The following is a 20,066-nucleotide window of genomic DNA, read 5'->3' as shown; positions in this document are numbered from 1 at the left end:
TTTTAGTTTTCATTTCTCCCTTTGCTCCGCTCCGTAAATTATTTAATTCCTTTTCATCCATTTAAATTTATCTTTTGGTCTTCAACCGAAGGTTGTGAAAGAGTCTACTTTAATAATAATAATAAAAAAAAAATATTATTACAATAACAGCATAACGTATAACGTAACTCAACTATCAAGGTAGATAGAATAGAACAGAAAATACATATTAATTAATTAAACGACTGCACTTAGGGTTGTTCCAGCCAGCTGCCGAAAACTGAATCGAAAACGGAGCCAGCGTCAAAAGACTGTCATCTCTTCACTCCATCCATCCGAAATGGTACATCGCTAGTCCAAACGTCACACTTTATAGGTCGTCCTTCGTATGTCCCACAATTCTTGGATGCAGACCCCTTTTATGACCGACCGCAGGTGGGCAGGTTGACGCGGAAGAACACATTAAGTTCGATGAGGGAGGCGAAAACCATGAAGACCAGATACATCACCAGGCAGGCGGTGCCCACCTTCTTATCCAGTTTGAACTTGTTCGTCGAGAAGGTCAGGTAAAGCAGGAACAGTGTCGACAGCAAAGTGATCGCCGAGTACTCCAATCCGGCGGAGTTTATAGCCACGTAGTTTTGGCCCGGTTGGATTGGGAAAAATACTGCCTTGATCAGCCAGGGAACTCCCAAGCACAGCAGGATGTCGAAGGTGTTTGACCCAATAGAGTTGCAGATCCCCATCGATCCGTGACCTTTAACAGATAATTGAATTTATAAACATAAGTTCCAAGATATCGCTGGTCCACTACTTACCGCGCTTCGCCACAATAACACTAGACACCGCTTCAGGAACACTGGTACCAGCTGCCAGGAACGTAATCCCCATTACCGAGTCAGGAATCTTAAGAGTGTCTCCTGTGGAGAAATAGAGATTTAATAAGAGGAAACGGTTAGTTCGTAAATTATTTATTTTCTTATATATGTAATATTATACCATATGTAATATTATATTTGCAGTTCGTGTTGTATTATGTTTTTCTAACTTCACAATGAGTTTTATTTTAGTTCTCAAAAGCAAGCACAATAAGACAAATTATTTACTTCGAATTGTTCTTCAGTATTTATTAAGACGAGAGCTTTTAATGATCTTTAGTAGTTCAGCGTTTTATATGATTATAACATGTTTTTTACCTATTATGGTTATCATCCACGCAACTACATAGGAAAGCGATCCGATCCAAACTATGCACATGATGAAGGTCAGTGGGAAGATCTTGTTGTTTTTGGCCTTTTTGCAGTCAGGGATGGCAATGCGAAATAGCAGATGGATCGGCCAAATGATGAGCCAGGTAAACTGGGAGAAGCAGCTCTTATCCTTTGGGTAGGTGAGCAGCGAGTAACCCTCCTCCTCACGGTCCTCGTCAGCGGCCACCGTGGCTACAGCCACCTGAGATTCTGCCTCGGCACCGTCTAGTGGTGCCATCTGTGCTATAGCGCCTGGTCCTGAAGAAATACCAACTGCTCCACCTTCACCTTCACCTCCACCTACTCCTCCTGCTCCGGCACTGTGGGTGGTGCTTAATGTTGTGGTCATGGTCGAGGTGGTGATGGAAATGGTGGCGGTGCCGGCCCCGGCAGTGCTTGTGGCCTTGGCCTGGTCATTGTTGAGTCCTCCGTTTACCTGCATATTCGCCATGTTCTGGCAAATGCGGTTTTCCACGAGCTCTGCAGTAGTGGGTTTTGGAGAACATTATTATCAGCTTTTAGATTGATTCTGATAGCGGGGCCATGGGTCAGAGGTTAGGGGTCAGACATTAGGAATAAGAGGTGCAGTATTGGCTAGTGTGAAGATGGAAATGGTGCTCTCGTGTGTACCTGGTTCCTTCTCATTGCTGTTCTTTGTATGTATGCTGCAGTTGGAGGACCGGCTGCGAGAACGCGCCTGCTTAACGCCACCTGTGTAGTATTGTGAAGGTAAGGTATTGCGTATATGTATGTATATATAATTTGTGTCTGGGGAAAAGCCTCTAAATGTATACATATTTGTAAGTCATAAAATATGTTTGAAGATTGGTTTCCTCAGAACAACAATTTATTCATGGCTGTTTGCCGGTCTGTGGGGATTTGTTCTGAGAAAAACTTGCGAAAATTTCTAGAATTTGCATGCCTAATAACAATCTGATAGCCCCATTCAGTTGGCATTGAAGTTGGCGTTGCTAAATATGTCAATAGCGAACCGCGCTTCTTAAATCAAAGACCTAAATATCTAGCTAGAATACTTCCCGAGACCACGTCATTCACACGGACATATGGACTCTAAGGAAAGGATGTAACAAATAGAACAAAGCTTTTCCGACCATAAAGATCTTTTCATCGAATTTTATAATACCACTTTCTATTCTATGAGTTACGGGTATTAAAAGTATATGAACTATTGTTGGTTGTGGGATAAAAATTTGTGAATACCTTATGTTTAAAATGATTGAAAAGTCGTTTGACATTGTCCTATAGCCCATTCTTTTTGGAAACCGTATCATATTACCCCCTAATATTGATATTGATATTTTAGAACAAAAGGGAATGGTATCACTCACCTTTGGCGCACTTTTGAAACGTTTTGTCGAAATACATGACCGCCAGATAGACGGCATACAGGGAGACCAGGATGAGGGCCTCATACCACTCGACGCGCTCGTCGTGCATCACACAAATGAGAATGGCCACTGTGACTCCGTATGCAATGCTGTCCCGCGTCAGTGGCCACCAGTCCAGGGGTATTGTCTGGATTTAGCATTTAATAAGGGGATTAGGAAATATCTTATTATGCGTCTGGGGCCATCAAAGCGATGTAGACTTGCCATGCCAGCTCCGATTCCGCAGCACGCGGCCACAGCCAGGATGTTAAATACCGCCGATCCGACAATCGTGCCCACTCCGATGTCGCCCTCCGTGATAAAGGTTCCTATCACGTTGACGAATAACTCTGGGGCGGAGGTGGCCGCGGCCATGAACGTGGCACCCGCCACATCATTGGACATGTTGAGAGCTAGTTTCGTTAAAAGTTTAGTGATTCAAAGTGGATTCAAAGACACTGCACACCTACCTGCACATATTTTCTCAACTGCTGGCACAAAGTACTCATCACACACTACGGCTAAGGCTACAAATAAATATAAACTGGCTATAACATGAAGTACAACAGCACCGGACTGTCTTTGCGCCTCTGAGAACAGATCTCTGGGGAAGTCATCGATGGCGGGCTGAGTGCAGTTTATATCTGCAGGAAATGCCAAATGAGAAAATTACTTGTTGAAATTACTTATGTTTCAACATATAAGAAAACATTCATTTATATTAGCGATTTTTAAACTAAACCAACTTATTCTTAACCAAACCATCTAAGCCTTCATTTCGGTATCCTACTGTTGGTTGAGCTATTTCTAGTCGTTTTCCCTGGATAATTAGCGGGTATTTCATTGAGTCATAGAACTTAATTTTTATACCCGTTACTCGTAGAGTAAAAGGGTATACTAGATTTGTTGAAAAGTATGTAACAGGCAGAAGGAAGCGTTTCCGACCATATAAACTATATATATATTCCTAATCAGGATCAATAGCCGAGTCGATCTGGCCATGTTCGTCTGTCCGTCCGTATGAATGTCGAGATCTCAGGAACTACAAAAGCTAGAAAGTTCAGATTAAGCATACTGACTCCAGAGACATAGATGCAGCGCAAGTTTGTCGATTCATGTTGCCACGCCCACTCTAACGCCCACAAACCGCACAAAGCTGCCACGCCCACACTTTTGAACAATGTTTTGATATTATTTAATTATACCCGTTACTCGTAGAGTAATAGGGTATACTAGATTCGTTGAAAAGTATGTAACAGGCAGAAGGAAGCGTTTCCGACCATATAAAGTATATATATTCTGGATCAGGATCAATAGCCGAGTCGATCTGGCCATGTCTGTCTGTCCGTCCGTCTGTCCGTCTGTCTGTCCGTATGAACGTCGAGATCTCAGGAACTACAAAAGCTAGAAAGTTGAGATTAAGCATACAGACTCCTAAGACATAGAAGCAGCGCAAGTTTGTCGATTCATGTTGCCACGCCCACTCTAACGCCCACAAACCGCCCAAAACTGCCACGCCCACACTTTTAAAAAATGTTTTAATATTTTTCAATTTTTGTATTGGTCTTCTAAATTTCTATCGATTTGCCAAAAAACTTTTTGCCACGCCCACTCTAACGCCCACAAACCGCCCCAAGCTGCCACGCCCACACTTTTGAAAAATGTTTTGATATTTTTTCATTTTTGTATTAGTCTTGTAAATTTCTATTGATTTGCAAAAAAACTTTTTGCCACGCCCACTCTAACACCCACAAACCGCCAAAATCTGTCAATGTTGAAGACTCTCCTTCGCACTTCCAACAGCTGAGTAACGGGTATCAGATAGTCGGGGAACTCGACTATAGCGTTCTCTCTTGTTTTTGTATTGGTCTTGTAAATTTCTATCGATTTGCGCAAAAACTTTTTGCCTCGTCCTCTCTAACACCCACAAACCGCCAAAATCTGTCAATGTTGAAGATAGTCGGGGAACTCGACTATAGCGTTCTCTCTTGTTTTTACATTGATATTGAACTAGAGAGAACGCTATAGTCGAGTTCCCCGACTATCTGATACCCGTTACTCAGCTAGTGTAAGTGCGGACAGTTTTTGGCGGTTTGTGGGCGTTAGAGTGGGCGTGGCAAAAAGTTTTTTTGCAAATCGATAGAAATTTACAAGACCAATACAAAAATGAAAAAATATTAAAACATTTTTCAAAAGTGTGGGCGTGGCAGTTTTGGGCGGTTTGTGGGCGTTAGAGTTTGTGGGCGTTAGAGTGGGCGTGGCAACCTGAATCGACAAACTTGCGCTGCGTCTATGTCCCTGGAGTCTGTATACTTAATCTCAACTTTCTAGCTTTTGTAGTTCCTGAGATCTCGACGTTCATACGGACAGACAGACGGACGGACAGACGGACAGACGGACATGGCCAGATCGACTCGGCTACTGATCCTGATCAAGAATATATATACTTTATATGGTCGGAAACGCTTCCTTCTGCCTGTTACATACTTTTCAACGAATCTAGTATACCCTTTTACTCTACGAGTAACGGGTATAATTATTGGATAAATAGGATAGGATAAATGTGTTAAATTGGATGGTATTGTGAATAATAACTTTCAAACTTTTTGGGAATTCAATGGTTAAAGAAAAATCATTAGATTTGCTTTAGAGAAATTAACCAAAAAGAAAAGAAGGACTTTATTTTATATCTTTGCTATTAAGACAAAAACTATTGGCATTTAAAAACGAATAAGAAATACAGATAACATGATTTCTGGACAGTAAAATTTGTTGCAGACAAAAAATTTTAGTATTCTAAAGTTTGCAAAAATTTAAGCATCGGATTTAAGCTAATACGCATTTATTAAGCAATAATTAAAATGTTTTTTTTTTTGTGTTGTTTTATTCTCTACCAACTACATCAGCTGCAATTTATAAATTTCCACATTTATACTTTCACTGCTCTTTTGCCTACAAACATTCAATTGTTTCAAAGTATGCAATTCTTTTAGTTTTTTTTTTCGCTTCTTTGTAATTGGTTTATTACTCATTATTTTCGGAGAGTTACATTTGATTTTACATTTGAATAAATTTAGGCACTGCCAACAATTTTATCCATTCGACAATAAAAAAGCCCTGGTGGGCCGGTCAATTTAAATTTAGGTAAATTTAGTAAAGCGAGTGTATATTCACCATTAAATAGTGAAAAGGATATTGGCGAATTACAGAATCGGAGAATAAGAAATCGTAGTAGATTAAATAAAAAACGCCTGTGTCGTTTTTTGCTGAGAAATGAAATCTAGAGATGACAAATTTTGAAAGCAGCTAAACAACGAGATTTCATTATAACAAATTTGGTATTAAACGGAATTTTTTATAAATAAAATTGAGATTAGCGCCATATACTTTGATCATAGGCCTATAGCATAACTTCGAAAGTTCAAAAAAATACAAATCACTTGGTTTGCGCACATTTCATGCTGCAACTGCAACAATGTTTCTTCACCCAACAAAAAAAAAGCGTTTCAATCGATCGGGGAACTAGGGTTTCCGAATTGCCGAATTTTTCCGGCTGCCTCGTCTTTCTATTTTTGTGTATCACAAGTCGGAGTCTCAAGCGTCGATAATGAACTAAACCAGCAGAGCTGCAAGAAAGACCATAAGACTGGCGATCGGAATCCAGAGCGTGGCACCCAGTACATCACACACCAGGAATCGAAACTCAAAACAGAAGCCGAAATGGAAATAGAAAATGCACAAGATACAGGCACAATTACACCAGATACTCATACAGACGCAGCGCGAGCAGTAAGCTACAGATACAAATACATCTGCTGGTGCCGGAACATAAGGCGAATTGGAACCGAAACAAAAATGGAAGCCGAAGCCCCGCTTTTTTATCATCGTAGCTCATGGATATACTTGATCATCGATCAAAAATGCGACGGACCTCCGATCCAACTAACGATCGGCAGCGGAAGCGATAAATTCGCCTTTGATGTCATCAAATTAGATTGCAAAACAAAATAAACCGAAGCTGCACGATAAAACCTCATCCGAAGCTTTAAATTGAAACCGAAAACTATGCCCCGGCTAAAAACTGAAAACATATCAACACGCGGAAAAATTTGTATTTCTCTGGATATATTTTGAAATCAAGGAAACATTTTCGTCTGTAAAAAGCATTTATATTAATGATGCGCCCTAGTTTTTAATAAAAAGGTATTTTTAATAAAAAGGTATTCTATTTTCCTATTTGTTTATTTGCAGATATAGTAACTTCTTACTTAAAAAAACTCAATCAATCAATAACGACATTTTTAGTTCCTGTTTGTCGTAACTTGTCGATAACGTAATTTTATTTAAAAAATTGATTCTTGTTTTTATTTTAAGTGGTTTATGTATGGTGTCTGAAAAATACTTTGCATATATCAGAACTAACAAGAGAGAACGCTATAGTCGAGTTCCCCGACTATCTGATACCCGTTACTCAGCTAGTGGAAGGGAGAAGGAGAGTCTTAAACACAATTTTTGGCGGTTTGTAGGCGTTATAGTGGGCGTGGCAGAAAGTTTTTTGGCAAATCGATATAAATTTACAAGACCAATATAAAAATGAAAAAATATCAAAACATTTTTCAAAAGTGTGGGCGTAGCAGCTTTGGGCGGCTTGAGGGCGTTAGAGTGGGCGTGGCAAAAAGTTTTTTGGTAAATCGATAGAAAATTACAAGACTAATACAAAAATGAAAAAATTTCAAAACATTTTTCAAAAGTGTGGGCGTGGCAGTTTTGGGCGGTTTGTGGGCGTTAGAGTGGGCGTGGCAACATGAATCGACAAACTTGCGCTGCTTCTATGTCTCTGGAGTCTGTATGCTTAATCTCAACTTTCTAGCTTTTGTAGTTCCTGAGATCTCGACGTTCATACGGACGGACAGACGGACGGACAGACGGACATGGCCAAATCGACTCGGCTATTGATCCTGATCAAAAATATATATACTTTATATGGTCGGAAACACTTCCTTCTGCCTGTTACATACTTTTCAACGAATCTAGTATACCCTTTTACTCTACGAGTAACGGGTATAAAAAGTTGTCATACATATATAATGGTTGTTCGATATACAAATAATTATAAGATTTTTGACTCTATAAATCCTGTCTGTAATTAAAATATATAAATCGGGTGTCTAAATACCCATATCATATGTATATGCAGGCCGCTTTTTGGTAATTCATAAAATATTGTAAGTTTTTCCATGCAGAGAACTAGTAGCAATATACAGACTTTAAGATGTAAATTAAAACAATAAATGCTGACTAGACCCAACGCCCAAACTCACATACCACTCATAATGGCAATCGATTAAGCGGTATAAGTTGATAGAAACATATACATAGAAGATACGTACATAGATATTGCGATGATTGTAGGTTAATATACAAATATGCATAGGTTCAATAGCACTCAGCAAGATGGTATGTAAATGTGAACTTGTGCAAACATGTTTCAGCATGACTGCCATCTTTATCCCATAACCAAAGCATCTTGCCTTTCCATGTTATAATATTTTAAATATATCCCCGTTCTACTGTTAATCACTAAGATGTTGTAATGCCCAAAATAGGGCTTTTCTACCATGAGTACCAACAAAACACACATACACTTCACCCCAGAACCCAATAAGTGTAGCACAGTGTAATTAAATACCCACAGCCAGTAGTCAGCCGAGTATATGAAAGGCTATTGTACATCTGACCCAATCAAACAAAATTAGCTTTGTTTCGTTCAGTGGAAATCATCAGATTGTGAGCGTTTAATCTGACAGTAAACACAGGGGTTAGTGAGGCTGCATTAGTTTTGCAGCATTTATTGCAATGAGCAATAAGCTTAATTTCCGCATTTCAGTATATTAGCAAAATTATAATAAATCGTTTGAACGGAACATAGTACGTCAAATCCAAATGAGCCATTACTCGGATATTAACAATAAGCAAATTGTACTCTTATTATGTACAGAAAGTAACTAAGAATCCCGTTTCATAATTATACCCGTTACTCGTAGAGTAAATGGGTATACTAGATTCGTTGAAAAGTATGTAACAGGCAGAAGGACTCTCCGACTCTCTAGAATATATATATATTCTTAATCAGGATCAATAGCCGAGTCAATCTGACCGTCTGTCCGTCCGTATGAACGCTGAGATTTTAGGAACTACAAAAGCTAGAATGTTGAGATTAAGCCTCCAGAGACATAGACGCAGTGCAAGTTTGTCGATTCATGTTGCCACGCCCACTCTAACGCCCACAAACCGCCCAAAACTGCAACGCCCACACTTTTGAAAAATGTTTTGATATTTTTTCATTTTTGTATTGGTCTTGTAAATTCCTAACGATTTGCCAAAAAACTTTTTGCCACGCCCACTCTAACGCCCACAAACCGCCCAAAGCTGCCACGCCCACACTTTTGAAAAATGTTTTGATATTTTTTCATTTTTGTATTAGTCTTGTATATTTTTATTGATTTGCTAAAAAACTTTTTGCCACGCCCACTCTAACGCCCACAAACCGCCAAAAACTGTCAATGTTGAAGACTCTCCTGCGCACTTCCAATAGCTGAGTAAAGGGTATCAGATAGTCGGGGAATTCGACTATAGCGTTCTCTCTTGTTTTTATTTGCTTTTCCGCGATGGACCCAAGTCCGCGTTAGGACTTGGTGCGATGAAATACCACAAACATAAATTTATTCCTACATATACATATACATATGTATATGAAGTAAAGACTCACATGCAGACAAAGATTGAGGGACACAGAAAGTCGGAGCCCGGGGTCAATTGAGACAAACGCATTTTGTAACCGCCAACCCGCATAATGCAATGATGCTAAATAAACATTTACAGAATTCCCTAGTTATAGCGAATGACACAGCGATAGGGTGAGGCAGGCGGGAAGAGGAGTGTTAATGATAATCAATTTAGTGTGGATAACAATCAGAAAAACATTCAATGACAGTAAATTAAGTTAACTTTTATTGAATGAGCGAAGCATAAACAGTATCAGCGTATCGAACTCTTGCAATTTTGCGCAATAGAATTCTCAGAATTTAGTACCATATGTGAATCTTAGAAACGTCACAACTAAGTGAGCTGGGGCTATTTAGAAGAGGTACTTAGTTTAGTTCATTTTTATGCAACTTCGTCTTTAAAAATATATATGAACTTCAAGGTATATTGGCAGTACCAACTTTGTAATTCATAATAGTCTGCGAGCAAATACCTTCTGATTTTATTCATCGATTGACTTCGGTTCTTCGCCACACATAAAAATCTCTTCGGCTCTCTATCCAGAAAATAAATAATTATTAACTTTTTTTGTTTGCGGAATAAGAAAAAATGTCTGATTAAATATGAACAAACTGCTTCAACTGTCGAGCTCAAATTATGGGCCTAGTGTTGTGTATATTATACCCGTTACTCGTAGAGTAAAAGGGTATACTAGATTCGTTGAAAAGTATGTAACAGGCAGAAGGAAGCGTTTCCGACCATATTAAGTATATATATTCTTGATCAGGATCAATAGCCGAGGCGATTTGGCCATGTCCGTCTGTCCGTCCGTCTGTCCGTCCGTCTGTCCGTCCGTCCGTCTGTCCGTCCGTCTGTCCGTCCGTCTGTCTGTCCGTATGAACGTCGAGATCTCAGGAACTACAAAAGCTAGAAAGTTGAGATTAAGCATACAGACTCCAGGGACATAGACGCAGCGCAAGTTTGTCGAATCATGCTGCCACGCCCACTCTAACGCCCACAAACCGCCCAAAACTGCCACTCCCACAATTTTGAAAAATGTTTTAATATTTTTTCAGTTTTGTATTGGTGTTGTAAATTTCTATCGATTTGCCAGAAAACTTTTTGCCACGCCCACAAACAGCCAACAGCTGCCACGCCCACATTTTTGAATAATGTTTTGATATTTTTTCATTTTTGTATTAGTCTTGTAAATTTCTATCGATTTGCCAAACAACTTTTTGCCACGCCCACTCTAACGCCCACAAACCGCCAAAAACTGTCAGTGTTGAAGACCTCCTTCGCACTTTCACTATCTCAGTAACGGGTATCAGATAGTCGGGGAACTCGACTATAGCGTTCTCTCTTGTTTTAATGTTAATATGCACAATTTCCTTGTAAAACCTGTCATATCGGAAACGAATGTTTTATGGGGAGATCTGCAGGAAAATATTAGAATGGTAAAAAATAATATAAAGATATTTTAAAGATGTTTTTGATTAGGATTACTAGACGAGCAATGTTCTCAGACATACAAATACATATTTATATTTAACATTAATAAATTGAAATTCATCTATCTTTTGATGAGCTATCAAAACGCTTCTATCATGTCTCTCAATTATTGCATCAAGCCACTAACAAATTCGCTTGCACGCGGAAGATCATTTTGAAGTCAGCATACCGAACTTTTAAAAATATTAACAATTTGTTACAATTGTTAATGTGCCCACTTCTTTAGTTTACTAAGACAAAAATTTCACCACACTAATAATATCAAATTTTACTGGCTCTCTATAAGCATCATTCGACGAAAGCACACAAACTCAAAGCAGTATAATAGTAAATGTTAAAGAAAAAGTCAGTGCGGCTGAAAGACTGCATATTACGTATCCGCATCATTGTCACAATTGTTTTATAGAAAGTCTTGAAGCACATCGCCTCTCAACCAACACAAAACCGCTGTACTATCCATGTGTATACCCATATGTAAGTTTATATCCGACCATAAATAGGGAAAATCAGTGTGACAATGCGTTTTAATATGACTTTTGTGTTTCGTTTAAAGAAACATTTTCTGAACGATCCATGCTTTGTGGCTTTTGTCTGTGCATATTTTTTCCCATTTTTAGTTAGTTAGTCTTACTTGGTGCTGTCTCCGTATCTTCTGGAAGTGAGTTTACCTGCACCCAAGCCAATAATTCTGGCAAAAAAAAGGATTTTGGTTGAATCCGGCGCTTTTTGGCTACAAAAAGGCTGCATTTATATTGATTTCTGTCAAAAGTTTGCAACGCAGTAAATAAGTAATTAAATTAAATACAATTAAAGTAAATACATATTATTGATCAATATCAACAGACAAGTCGATATGTCCATGTCTGTTTGCCCGTCCGTCTGTTTCTATGCAAACTAGTCTCTCAGTTTTAAGGCTGTATGCATAAATTGTTCCCAGAAGTCTTCTTTATATTGCAGGTTGTACTAAATCACAGGGCTTCAATAAAAAATCGAAAAAATATAAATGAAAATAATAGATCAAAATTAATAATTATTATTATTTTTATTACATTTTCTGATTTAATTTAATGAAAATCCGTAGTACTATATCATATAGCTGTCAGGGAGCGAACATCATAATTGTTTTCATTGTACTAAATTGTTATTTTCGATATATATCAATTTTTTTTTAAATGTATATAAGAGCTCAAATGGCTTAGAAACTTCGGCTAGCCGCTTGATTACACTGTTCGATGGTCCCGAATCTGGTGACAAAAATGGTCCCAAAAAAACACAGGACTCGGCAAAATATACCTCATACTTGAATTTTGATTTGTTTATATATTTTTTGTGTGATTTTTTATAATTTTTGACATGCTAGGGCATGTGTAACACTTAATCTATTAAATTAATTTAAGGACTTTTTAAAGGGATAATAGACAAGAAATAAAGTGTCATAACCCACGCATAAATACATACAAATGAGGTAAATCTAAGAAAAGTTTCGTACATTTAGCGGTCCAACATTCCATTCATTTGCAAAAATATCTCCTAAATATAAAAAATATAAGTCAGAAATATCTAATTCAAAATTGTCACAAAAGCGCTTCTACACTACGGTTCTAGAATTTCATAGAATATTTCATAGACTGCTCAATCATCTCTTATTTTCGTCTTTCTACTTAATTGATACGGCTCACATTTATTTATTATTGAGAAATTAACGCATAATTAAAATTATGCGGAATTTCGGATTAGCTATAGCAGCTGAGGGCCTTAAGCTAGGCTCACATAAATTATCCGTTAGATTACCTATTACCTAGAAAATAATTTTTTTTAATTTTTTATCAACCTAAAACAAGGCTTACTTGAAATGACTTATGACTAATTGTTAAAAGCCTATCAAATTCGCTTTAAATGTATTGTGTTGCTCCTAATGCCGTTGATAACGTACTTTAATTTAAATTAAAAAAAAAACCTTCAATTCAAAAAATATGCAGGAAATAAAAAATAAACAAAAAATAATACTCAAATACTCAGATAGTGGAAGTGCCAGAAGTGCGGGAGAAATTCTTTTGTCTACTCGATAGAAATTAAAGAAAGAAATAATAAAGAAAAACATTTTTAAAAGTGTGGTCGTGGTAGGATCGTTAGAGTGGCTCGTTATATAGATTTTAAATGCCCAAAGTTCCAGAGATTTTGACGTTCATATGAACAGACAGATAGACGGACATGGCTAGATCAACCCCGTTGGTGATCCTGAAAAAAACTCCTTATATAAATTTATAAAAATTAAAAAAAAGGAGGCTTCGGCAATGAAAGCTTTATACCCTTTCAATGATTACATATTTAAAACAAGAGAGAACGCTATAGTCGAGTTCCCCGCCTATCTGATACCCGTTACTCAGCTAGTGAAAGTGCGAAGGAGGTCTTCAACACTGACAGTTTTTGGCGGCTTGTGGGCGTTAGAGTGGGCGTGGCAAAAAGTTTTTTGGCAAATCGATAGAAATTTACAAGACTAATACAAAAATGAAAAAATATAAAACATTTTTCAAAAGTGTGGGCGTGGCAGTTTTGGGCGGTTTGTGGGCGTTAGAGTGGGCGTGGCAGCATGATTCGACAAACTTGCGCTGCGTCTATGTCCCTGGAGTCTGTATGCTTAATCTCAACTTTCTAGCTTTTGTAGTTCCTGAGATCTCGACGTTCATACGGACAGACAGACGGACGGACAGACGGACGGACAGACGGACATGGCCAAATCGCCTCGACTATTGATCCTGATCAAGAATATATATACTTTATATGGTCGGAAACGCTTCCTTCTGCCTGTTACATACTTTTCAACGAATCTAGTATACCCTTTTACTCTACGAGTAACGGGTATAAGAACAAACAAGAGAGCAAACAACCAAACTCGCGACTTTTAGATACCCGTTACTCAGTCTGTGGGAGTGCTAACAAAAAACTTTAACGTTTCTGGCATATCCATAGAAAGTGGCAAAAACATTGTAAATTAAAACAAAAAAATCAAAAACATTTTTTTAAGGTATATATTAAGGCATTAATTGATGCTAAGCAAGACAAATAATATAACAACAAAAATCTTCCTTATTGCGTTGCAAACAGACTGAAATCAATATACCCTTTGCAAAGGTATAAAAAATAATACTATCATCAGCCGTTGTGGGCCTTAAAATGTTATAGTCGCGATTGTTGGATTAAATTTAAATGTCTACTAATTTCCTATAATAAAAGACCCCTTTATTATACCCGTTACTCGTAGAGTAAAAGGGTATACTAGATTCGTTGAAAAGTATGTAACAGGCGGAAGGAAGCGTTTCCGACCATATAAAGTATATATTTTCTTGATCAGGATCAATAGCCGAGTCGATTTGGCCATGTCCGTCCGTCTGTCCGTCCGTCTGTCTGTCCGTATGAACGTCGAGATCTCAGGAACTACAAAAGCTAGAAAGTTGAGATTAAGCATACGGACTCCAGGAACATAGACGCAGCGCAAGTTTGTCGAATCATGCTGCCACGCCCACTCTAACGCCCACAAACCGCTAAAAAGTGCCACGCCCACACTTTTGAAAAATGTTTTAATTTTTTTTCATTTTTGTATTGGTGTTGTAAATTTCCATCGATTTGCCAAAAAACTTTTTGCCACGCGCACTCTAACGCCCACAAACCGCCCAAAGCTGCCACGCCCACACTTTGAAAAATGTTTTGATATTTTTTCTATTTTGTATTAGTCTTGTAAATTTCTATCGATTTGCCAAAAAACTTTTTGCAACGCTCACTCTAACGCCCACAAACCGCCAAAAACTGTCAGTGTAGAAGACCTCCTTCGCACTATCACTAGCTGAGTAACGGGTATCAGATAGTCGGGGAACTCGACTATAGCGTTCTCTCTTGTTTTCATTTGCGGTTAAGCACGGAAATTGGTTTAAATATAAAGTATTTAAAAGCGTTTGTGGATTGGGTCCAAATACGTATAATTTAAGGGTATACTTAAGAGTCGTAGATTTTGCCGACTGAAATGTGTGAAAATTTTCACTGAAAAGGAAAGAATTATATTTAATCTGTGTCCATATCACTATCCGAACCATCGTTATTGCCATTTCATTTTTTTGCGATGAAGAACTATAGTCTATATGTATATGTACTATAGTCGAGTTTGGTGATGTGTACTGTGTACATTTTATGCAATGTCTATGTATTTTTGTGGTAATGTGGGATATTTCACGGGTTTCCTGTGGGATAGGAAAAACGCTTAAAAATGTGGGAAAAACCCACATAATGTGGGACATCTACGACGCTTAGGTATACTATATTTGATCTTATGTATGCAACTACAATAGCTGAAAAGCTGGAAGCAAGGTAACCCTCAAAAGTGCCTAGAAGCCAAAAAGAACTACATCCCGTGCTTAATATCTTTTATTTAATTGGGCTTCCTAGTAATTATACCATGAGTTACGGTTTGATAGGCATATCTTGAGCGTTTATATGTAAGTAAGTGCCTAGAATAACCCTGGTGCCAGTTGAATATACATATATTTGTTTACAAACTGATCGACGCTACTCAACTATCAGGTATAGATAGTAGAACACTCAGTGTTGCTTTACGTTTATGTTTTACAGTTTTGAAATCTGCCTAAAATGTTCAAATGTTTTTTCCATCAAAACTTTCGTTGGTATGCGTTCTGGTGTACTTGTGAAAAATAGCTTAATGAGAAACATTGCGCATACGACCCATGAAGCGTGCGATTTTTTGGTCACATTTACGATACGCCAATAAAAGGAAGAAATGAAATATATATGCGAACTAAAACTAGCTTAGAAATACCTCTAAATGAAAACATTAATAAAAACGAAAGCAAAAAAGTGAAAAAGAGAAAAACAAGCAAGCAAGACACAGTTTTGGTTTTCACTGTGCATAGTAAATGTCATTAAGGTTCACTTAATGAGCCAATTTAGACAATTGCTCCATATGCCTTAGTTTACGCGCACAGACACACAGACACACGGCCACACAGACGCACACACATGCACACTCGCGGTCATAAAGAGATCCGCGCACATACACACCCACACCCGGAATTTTTAGGCGTACATATATATGTACATGCATATGTAGATATGTGCCTGCACTTGTGTATGCGTGCCATCGTGCACCCGTGTATGCATACGCATACATGGATAGAGGCCTATGACGTCAGTTCACGCACAAGCACACTTAATTGCATTGCATTAAAATTATTTGATGCTTAATTGATTTATTAAATTTGTTCCTCTATTTTTGTCGCCGCCACTGGCGCCGTCGCACAAAACATTGAAATCAACGGAAAATCATAATAGCATAATCTACGATGAACGTTATTTGTCAATTACTTAAGAGGACACTTTTGCAGTAAGTTATAAACATATCTGTGGATCTCACTATTTTCGCCTGGTTTCGATTCGTAAATAAATTGGTTAAGGGGGCGGGCACTGAGTCGGGCGAAAATAGTGGCACTAGCTTAACTCGATTTGGCGATTAGTGTTAGCATAGTTTTGGCTTAGTTTCGGCGTAGTTTTGGCTTAGTTTGGTTTAGTTTGGCTAAGTCACTAGTTAGTTCTGTTAGTGGCTATGTACCCGTAGTGCTGCTAAGACCCCAATAGTCTTCCATTGCTGCACGGTGTTGTAGTGGTGATGGACACTCGTAAACTGCGATGCGCCGTTGTATGAAGCCGAAGCCCAATCTGAATCTCAATCTCAATCCGCACTTCAATGGTGTTGATTTTCTCTTTTCGTTCCTTTCCTTTCCTTTGTCGTTTTCTTTTGCGCTTCTTACGACTCCCGCACCTATCTCCTCTGTTCGTCGCTATTCGCTTATTTTCCGTTTTCCCGCCTTTCGATCTCCGACCTCTCCTCTCTCCCTCCGGCTTGGGTTCTCTTTTCAGCTCGGCTTAAGTGAGGCGGTGAGCGATATCTCAATTTGCGCTATAGATCCAGATGATCCACAATGGCACGTAGAATCCGCGGCTGCATGGAATCTTGTGGGTGGTGGATGGCGGAGCAGAGGCAATTGGGGCACTTACAAACACACTGACACTCTGTCACTAAACGACGAACACTTCCTCACTCACACGCACACGATTTCAGCTCAGCAAGACGGTCCTGCATCTCATTTCTTTCTAAAATTGGGCAACCTGTGGAGGGCGATATCTTCTTCAAAAAAACTGTGAAAACCAGAAACCCTATACATACATTTGTTTCCTTCGATATTTCCTCAACTGTGATTTTATTCTGAGCCTTAATCAAGGGAATAAAACAAATAATGTGACATGAGCTTAAGCTGAGCAATTACTCTTCTTTTCGTTTTGGATTGGGAAAAAATTGCCCTAAGTTTCTTTTAGGTATTGATGTTGTCATTATAATTAATTAGTTTTATATTATTTAAGATGCATATTTGTTGATTGTATTAATATTTTACAGTAACGAAGCCAGCTCGATCATTTTTTAATTAGTGTTCTGAATAAAGTAATGTCACAAGTGCGTAATGCGCATATGTGGTCGTAATAATAGGTGTACTGGTGTTTCTTAATGGACCTAATCCAAAAATAATGAGTTAAGGTGGGCATACTAACTTAGGAAACCATTATATACATACATTTCCAAGCATATGTATGTATTTATCCCCAACTGTTTTCAAGCTTTAAAATTAAATTGCTTTATGATTTTCATGAAAAAAATCAATTTATTTGGTTAGAAACGACTGTTTATATTATCTTAAAAAAGTACCAATTTTGTTAAATAATAACTACATATACATACATATATGTACTTTTTAAGATATAAGATTTCATAAGTAAAATATATTTAAGCTCCCAGTACACCTATTACTATGACCTGCCAAAAAGCGCAAAATGGATGCTTCTTTTATTCTAATCTAAAAAGTAAAAATAGTAGATATTTTGGCGGTAAGAAAAGACAAAAAGAGAATAAATAAATAACTATTTAAATATTGCTAGATTAACCACATGTTTAATTCAGGAAGTTGCCGCCTAGCTGACAATTAATACACAATTCAAAAGGAAATTAAGCACAGTAACCTAAGCTCGTACGACTCTTTCCGTCTGATTCATCATGTTTGATTCCCTTGCTGGGTATCATCGATGCTCCGAAATGAAATTTACAGGAAACAAGAAAAAATGGGCGGAATGGAATGGACCTTCTTTGACTTAAAGTTCTTGGGACCGAAAATAGTATTGAATACAAGATATTTTTAGATAAGATAAGATAGATATGCTAGTATTTTAGGAAAACCTTTTTATTTTGCGGTATCGCAGAAATCTTTATGTTAGAACTGCTTTGTTCGTCAATAAAAAGTGCAACCGTGGTTGATCAGAAAAGAATAGAATTTTTGTGACACCCTAAAGGCTTAAGTTTGTAAATTCAATAGGTCTTGTTTTGGGGTTCCGAGAGGCATAGGTTCGATTGTAGTATCTATGTACATGTATCTGGTGTTTCTGGACCTTGCTCTTCTTGACACTCTCACACAAAGGTTATGGCACAAAAACAAAAACACTAAGTCAGATCCCGTTACGCAGCGCTTTCCGCTTTTTGCCGCGCTGCTACGCTTTGGTTTGCTTCGTTCCGTTCCGCGTTCACTCGCGTATTTGTACTCGCTGACACTAATCTCGATATTTCGCTATCGTTTCCGTTCTCGTTCCTTGAACGCTGCCAAAAATGTTGCGATTAGTATTCGCTTTCAGGTTCTCCGCCTCTGTTTGTTGTTTGTTGTATTTTTACAAATTTTTTTATGTGATTCGACTGGTGTTGTTGTGTGTACATATATTGTCTTGATGCCACCGACGTTGACGTTAAACTGATTCTGATTCGGTGCTTGAAGCGCTTTAGTCCAAACCGAGCTCACTATTCTTTTTTTTATGTTTTTCGCCGAGCTTGATTTGGCTCTGGATCCGAGTGTGTGTGCGCCTATATATGTATATACATACATACATACATACGTACTATGCACTATGGGAAATTTGACCCCTTTTTCTGGCCTAAATTAATAACTCCAGAACGGGGAGAGATATTTAATTTGTGTTTTTTTTTATGTGGTTACACTAGTCAATATCTTTAATGGTACCAAAAATTGTGGGCATAGCACCGCCCTTTCTATATTTTGTAATTTATAACTCCAGACCGAATAAAGATATTTAATTTGTTTTTTTTTTTTGTACATTAATTTGCACGTGACCATATCTAAACGTACCCCAAAAACGGGGGGCGTGGCACCGTCCCTTATACTTATATTTAATTTTGTATACTTTTTCTAATCTCAGCAAAATCAACTGATTTGTTGCTAGTGTTTTCATAATAATAATAAAAATAACAAAACAATTCAGCAACCGCCTTGTTTAACTCCCGTTTAGCATGAGATTATTCAGATTCGAAAAGTAGGGTTAAGTCTAAAATTTATAATTTCTCCCAAAATCGGAAAAAGTTTATCTATAAATTACAATAATCTGACCAAGAATTAAATAAGCTACAACATGAGGTACATTTCATTGGTGGAATCTGCTGCAATCACTTGAAATATCTATTTATAGTTAAGTGATTATAAAAAAATGCTTATGTAGGGCAACTTACATTTTTATTAAATTACGGGTACAGCACAAGTTTTTTTTTCTGTTGAAGCTGGCAAAAACTTAAAAGAAAGCCCACTGATTAAAATACTTTTTACAGAATGGAAATTAACGCTTTAATGATATAAGAACTTTTGTAACGAAAGAAAAAGTTAACGTAGCTGATTGTTGTTTTTGTACGCGCAACAGCTGTTTTTACCAGCTGATTTCTTTGTTGTGGCGCCATCTCTTAACATTTATAGTATGCAGCACTAAAGATGGGTCTATTATGAATGCGTACACTAAATATTATTGTAAAATTCCGACTTTCAGAAAATGGGTTTTGGCCAGTAAAAGGGGCCAAATTTCCCATAGTGCTATGTGTGCCACTATAGTACATTTTAACAGACTATAGACTAATACCAGCAATTATTCAAAAGCGGATTGCTGGCTGGTGTGCGTGCCTGTATTTTATTTTTCGAGATCGTATTTGCTAACTGTGGGGTTGTGGGTGCATTGTTCGGCAGTGATTCAGTTATTCAGTTTTTTATTCTGTTTATTTTCATTTGGTCAATTT

The 20,066-nt window shown here is 37.8% G+C and overlaps 1 protein-coding gene across 6 annotated transcripts; it reads right to left on the bottom strand.

Moving 5' to 3' along the window:
- On the bottom strand, positions 1-18,725 carry LOC120456702 (sodium/potassium/calcium exchanger 3). 6 transcript variants are annotated; one of them, XM_039643669.2, is made up of 10 exons: positions 18,183-18,725; positions 17,124-17,168; positions 16,509-17,065; positions 3,088-3,261; positions 2,843-3,030; positions 2,579-2,765; positions 1,860-1,940; positions 1,176-1,709; positions 798-899; positions 1-736 (listed from the first exon to the last, which is right to left on the bottom strand). In XM_039643669.2, exons 3-10 carry the CDS (start codon positions 16,540-16,542, stop codon positions 399-401), a joined length of 1,638 nt encoding a protein of 545 aa, XP_039499603.1. In that variant the 5' UTR covers positions 16,543-17,065; positions 17,124-17,168; positions 18,183-18,725; the 3' UTR covers positions 1-398. The 6 variants fall into 6 exon arrangements, with proteins under 6 accessions (XP_039499603.1, XP_039499604.1, XP_039499605.1 ...); XM_039643670.2 differs by having other exon boundaries at positions 18,371-18,725; XM_039643671.1 differs by having other exon boundaries at positions 18,709-18,724.
- Between the last annotated feature and the right edge of the window lie 1,341 nt (positions 18,726-20,066).

The sequence above is a fragment of the Drosophila santomea genome, chromosome X, assembly GCF_016746245.2.
Source record: "Drosophila santomea strain STO CAGO 1482 chromosome X, Prin_Dsan_1.1, whole genome shotgun sequence".
Taxonomy (NCBI): Eukaryota; Metazoa; Arthropoda; class Insecta; order Diptera; family Drosophilidae; genus Drosophila; species Drosophila santomea.
Note: the sequence above shows the minus strand (reverse complement) of the source record. Positions and strands in the feature narration are given on the sequence as shown.

Excerpts from the sequence above, each read along its gene's own strand:
- LOC120456702 (XM_039643669.2), bottom strand. The coding sequence starts at position 16,542 with ATGGAAGACTATTGGGGTCTTAGCAGCACTACGG. Across the intron at positions 3,031-3,087 it reads AGTTGAGAAAATATGTGCAG|CTCTCAACATGTCCAATGAT; the intron begins GTAGGTGTGCAG and ends TAACGAAACTAG. Across the intron at positions 737-797 it reads TGTTATTGTGGCGAAGCGCG|GTCACGGATCGATGGGGATC; the intron begins GTAAGTAGTGGA and ends TATCTGTTAAAG.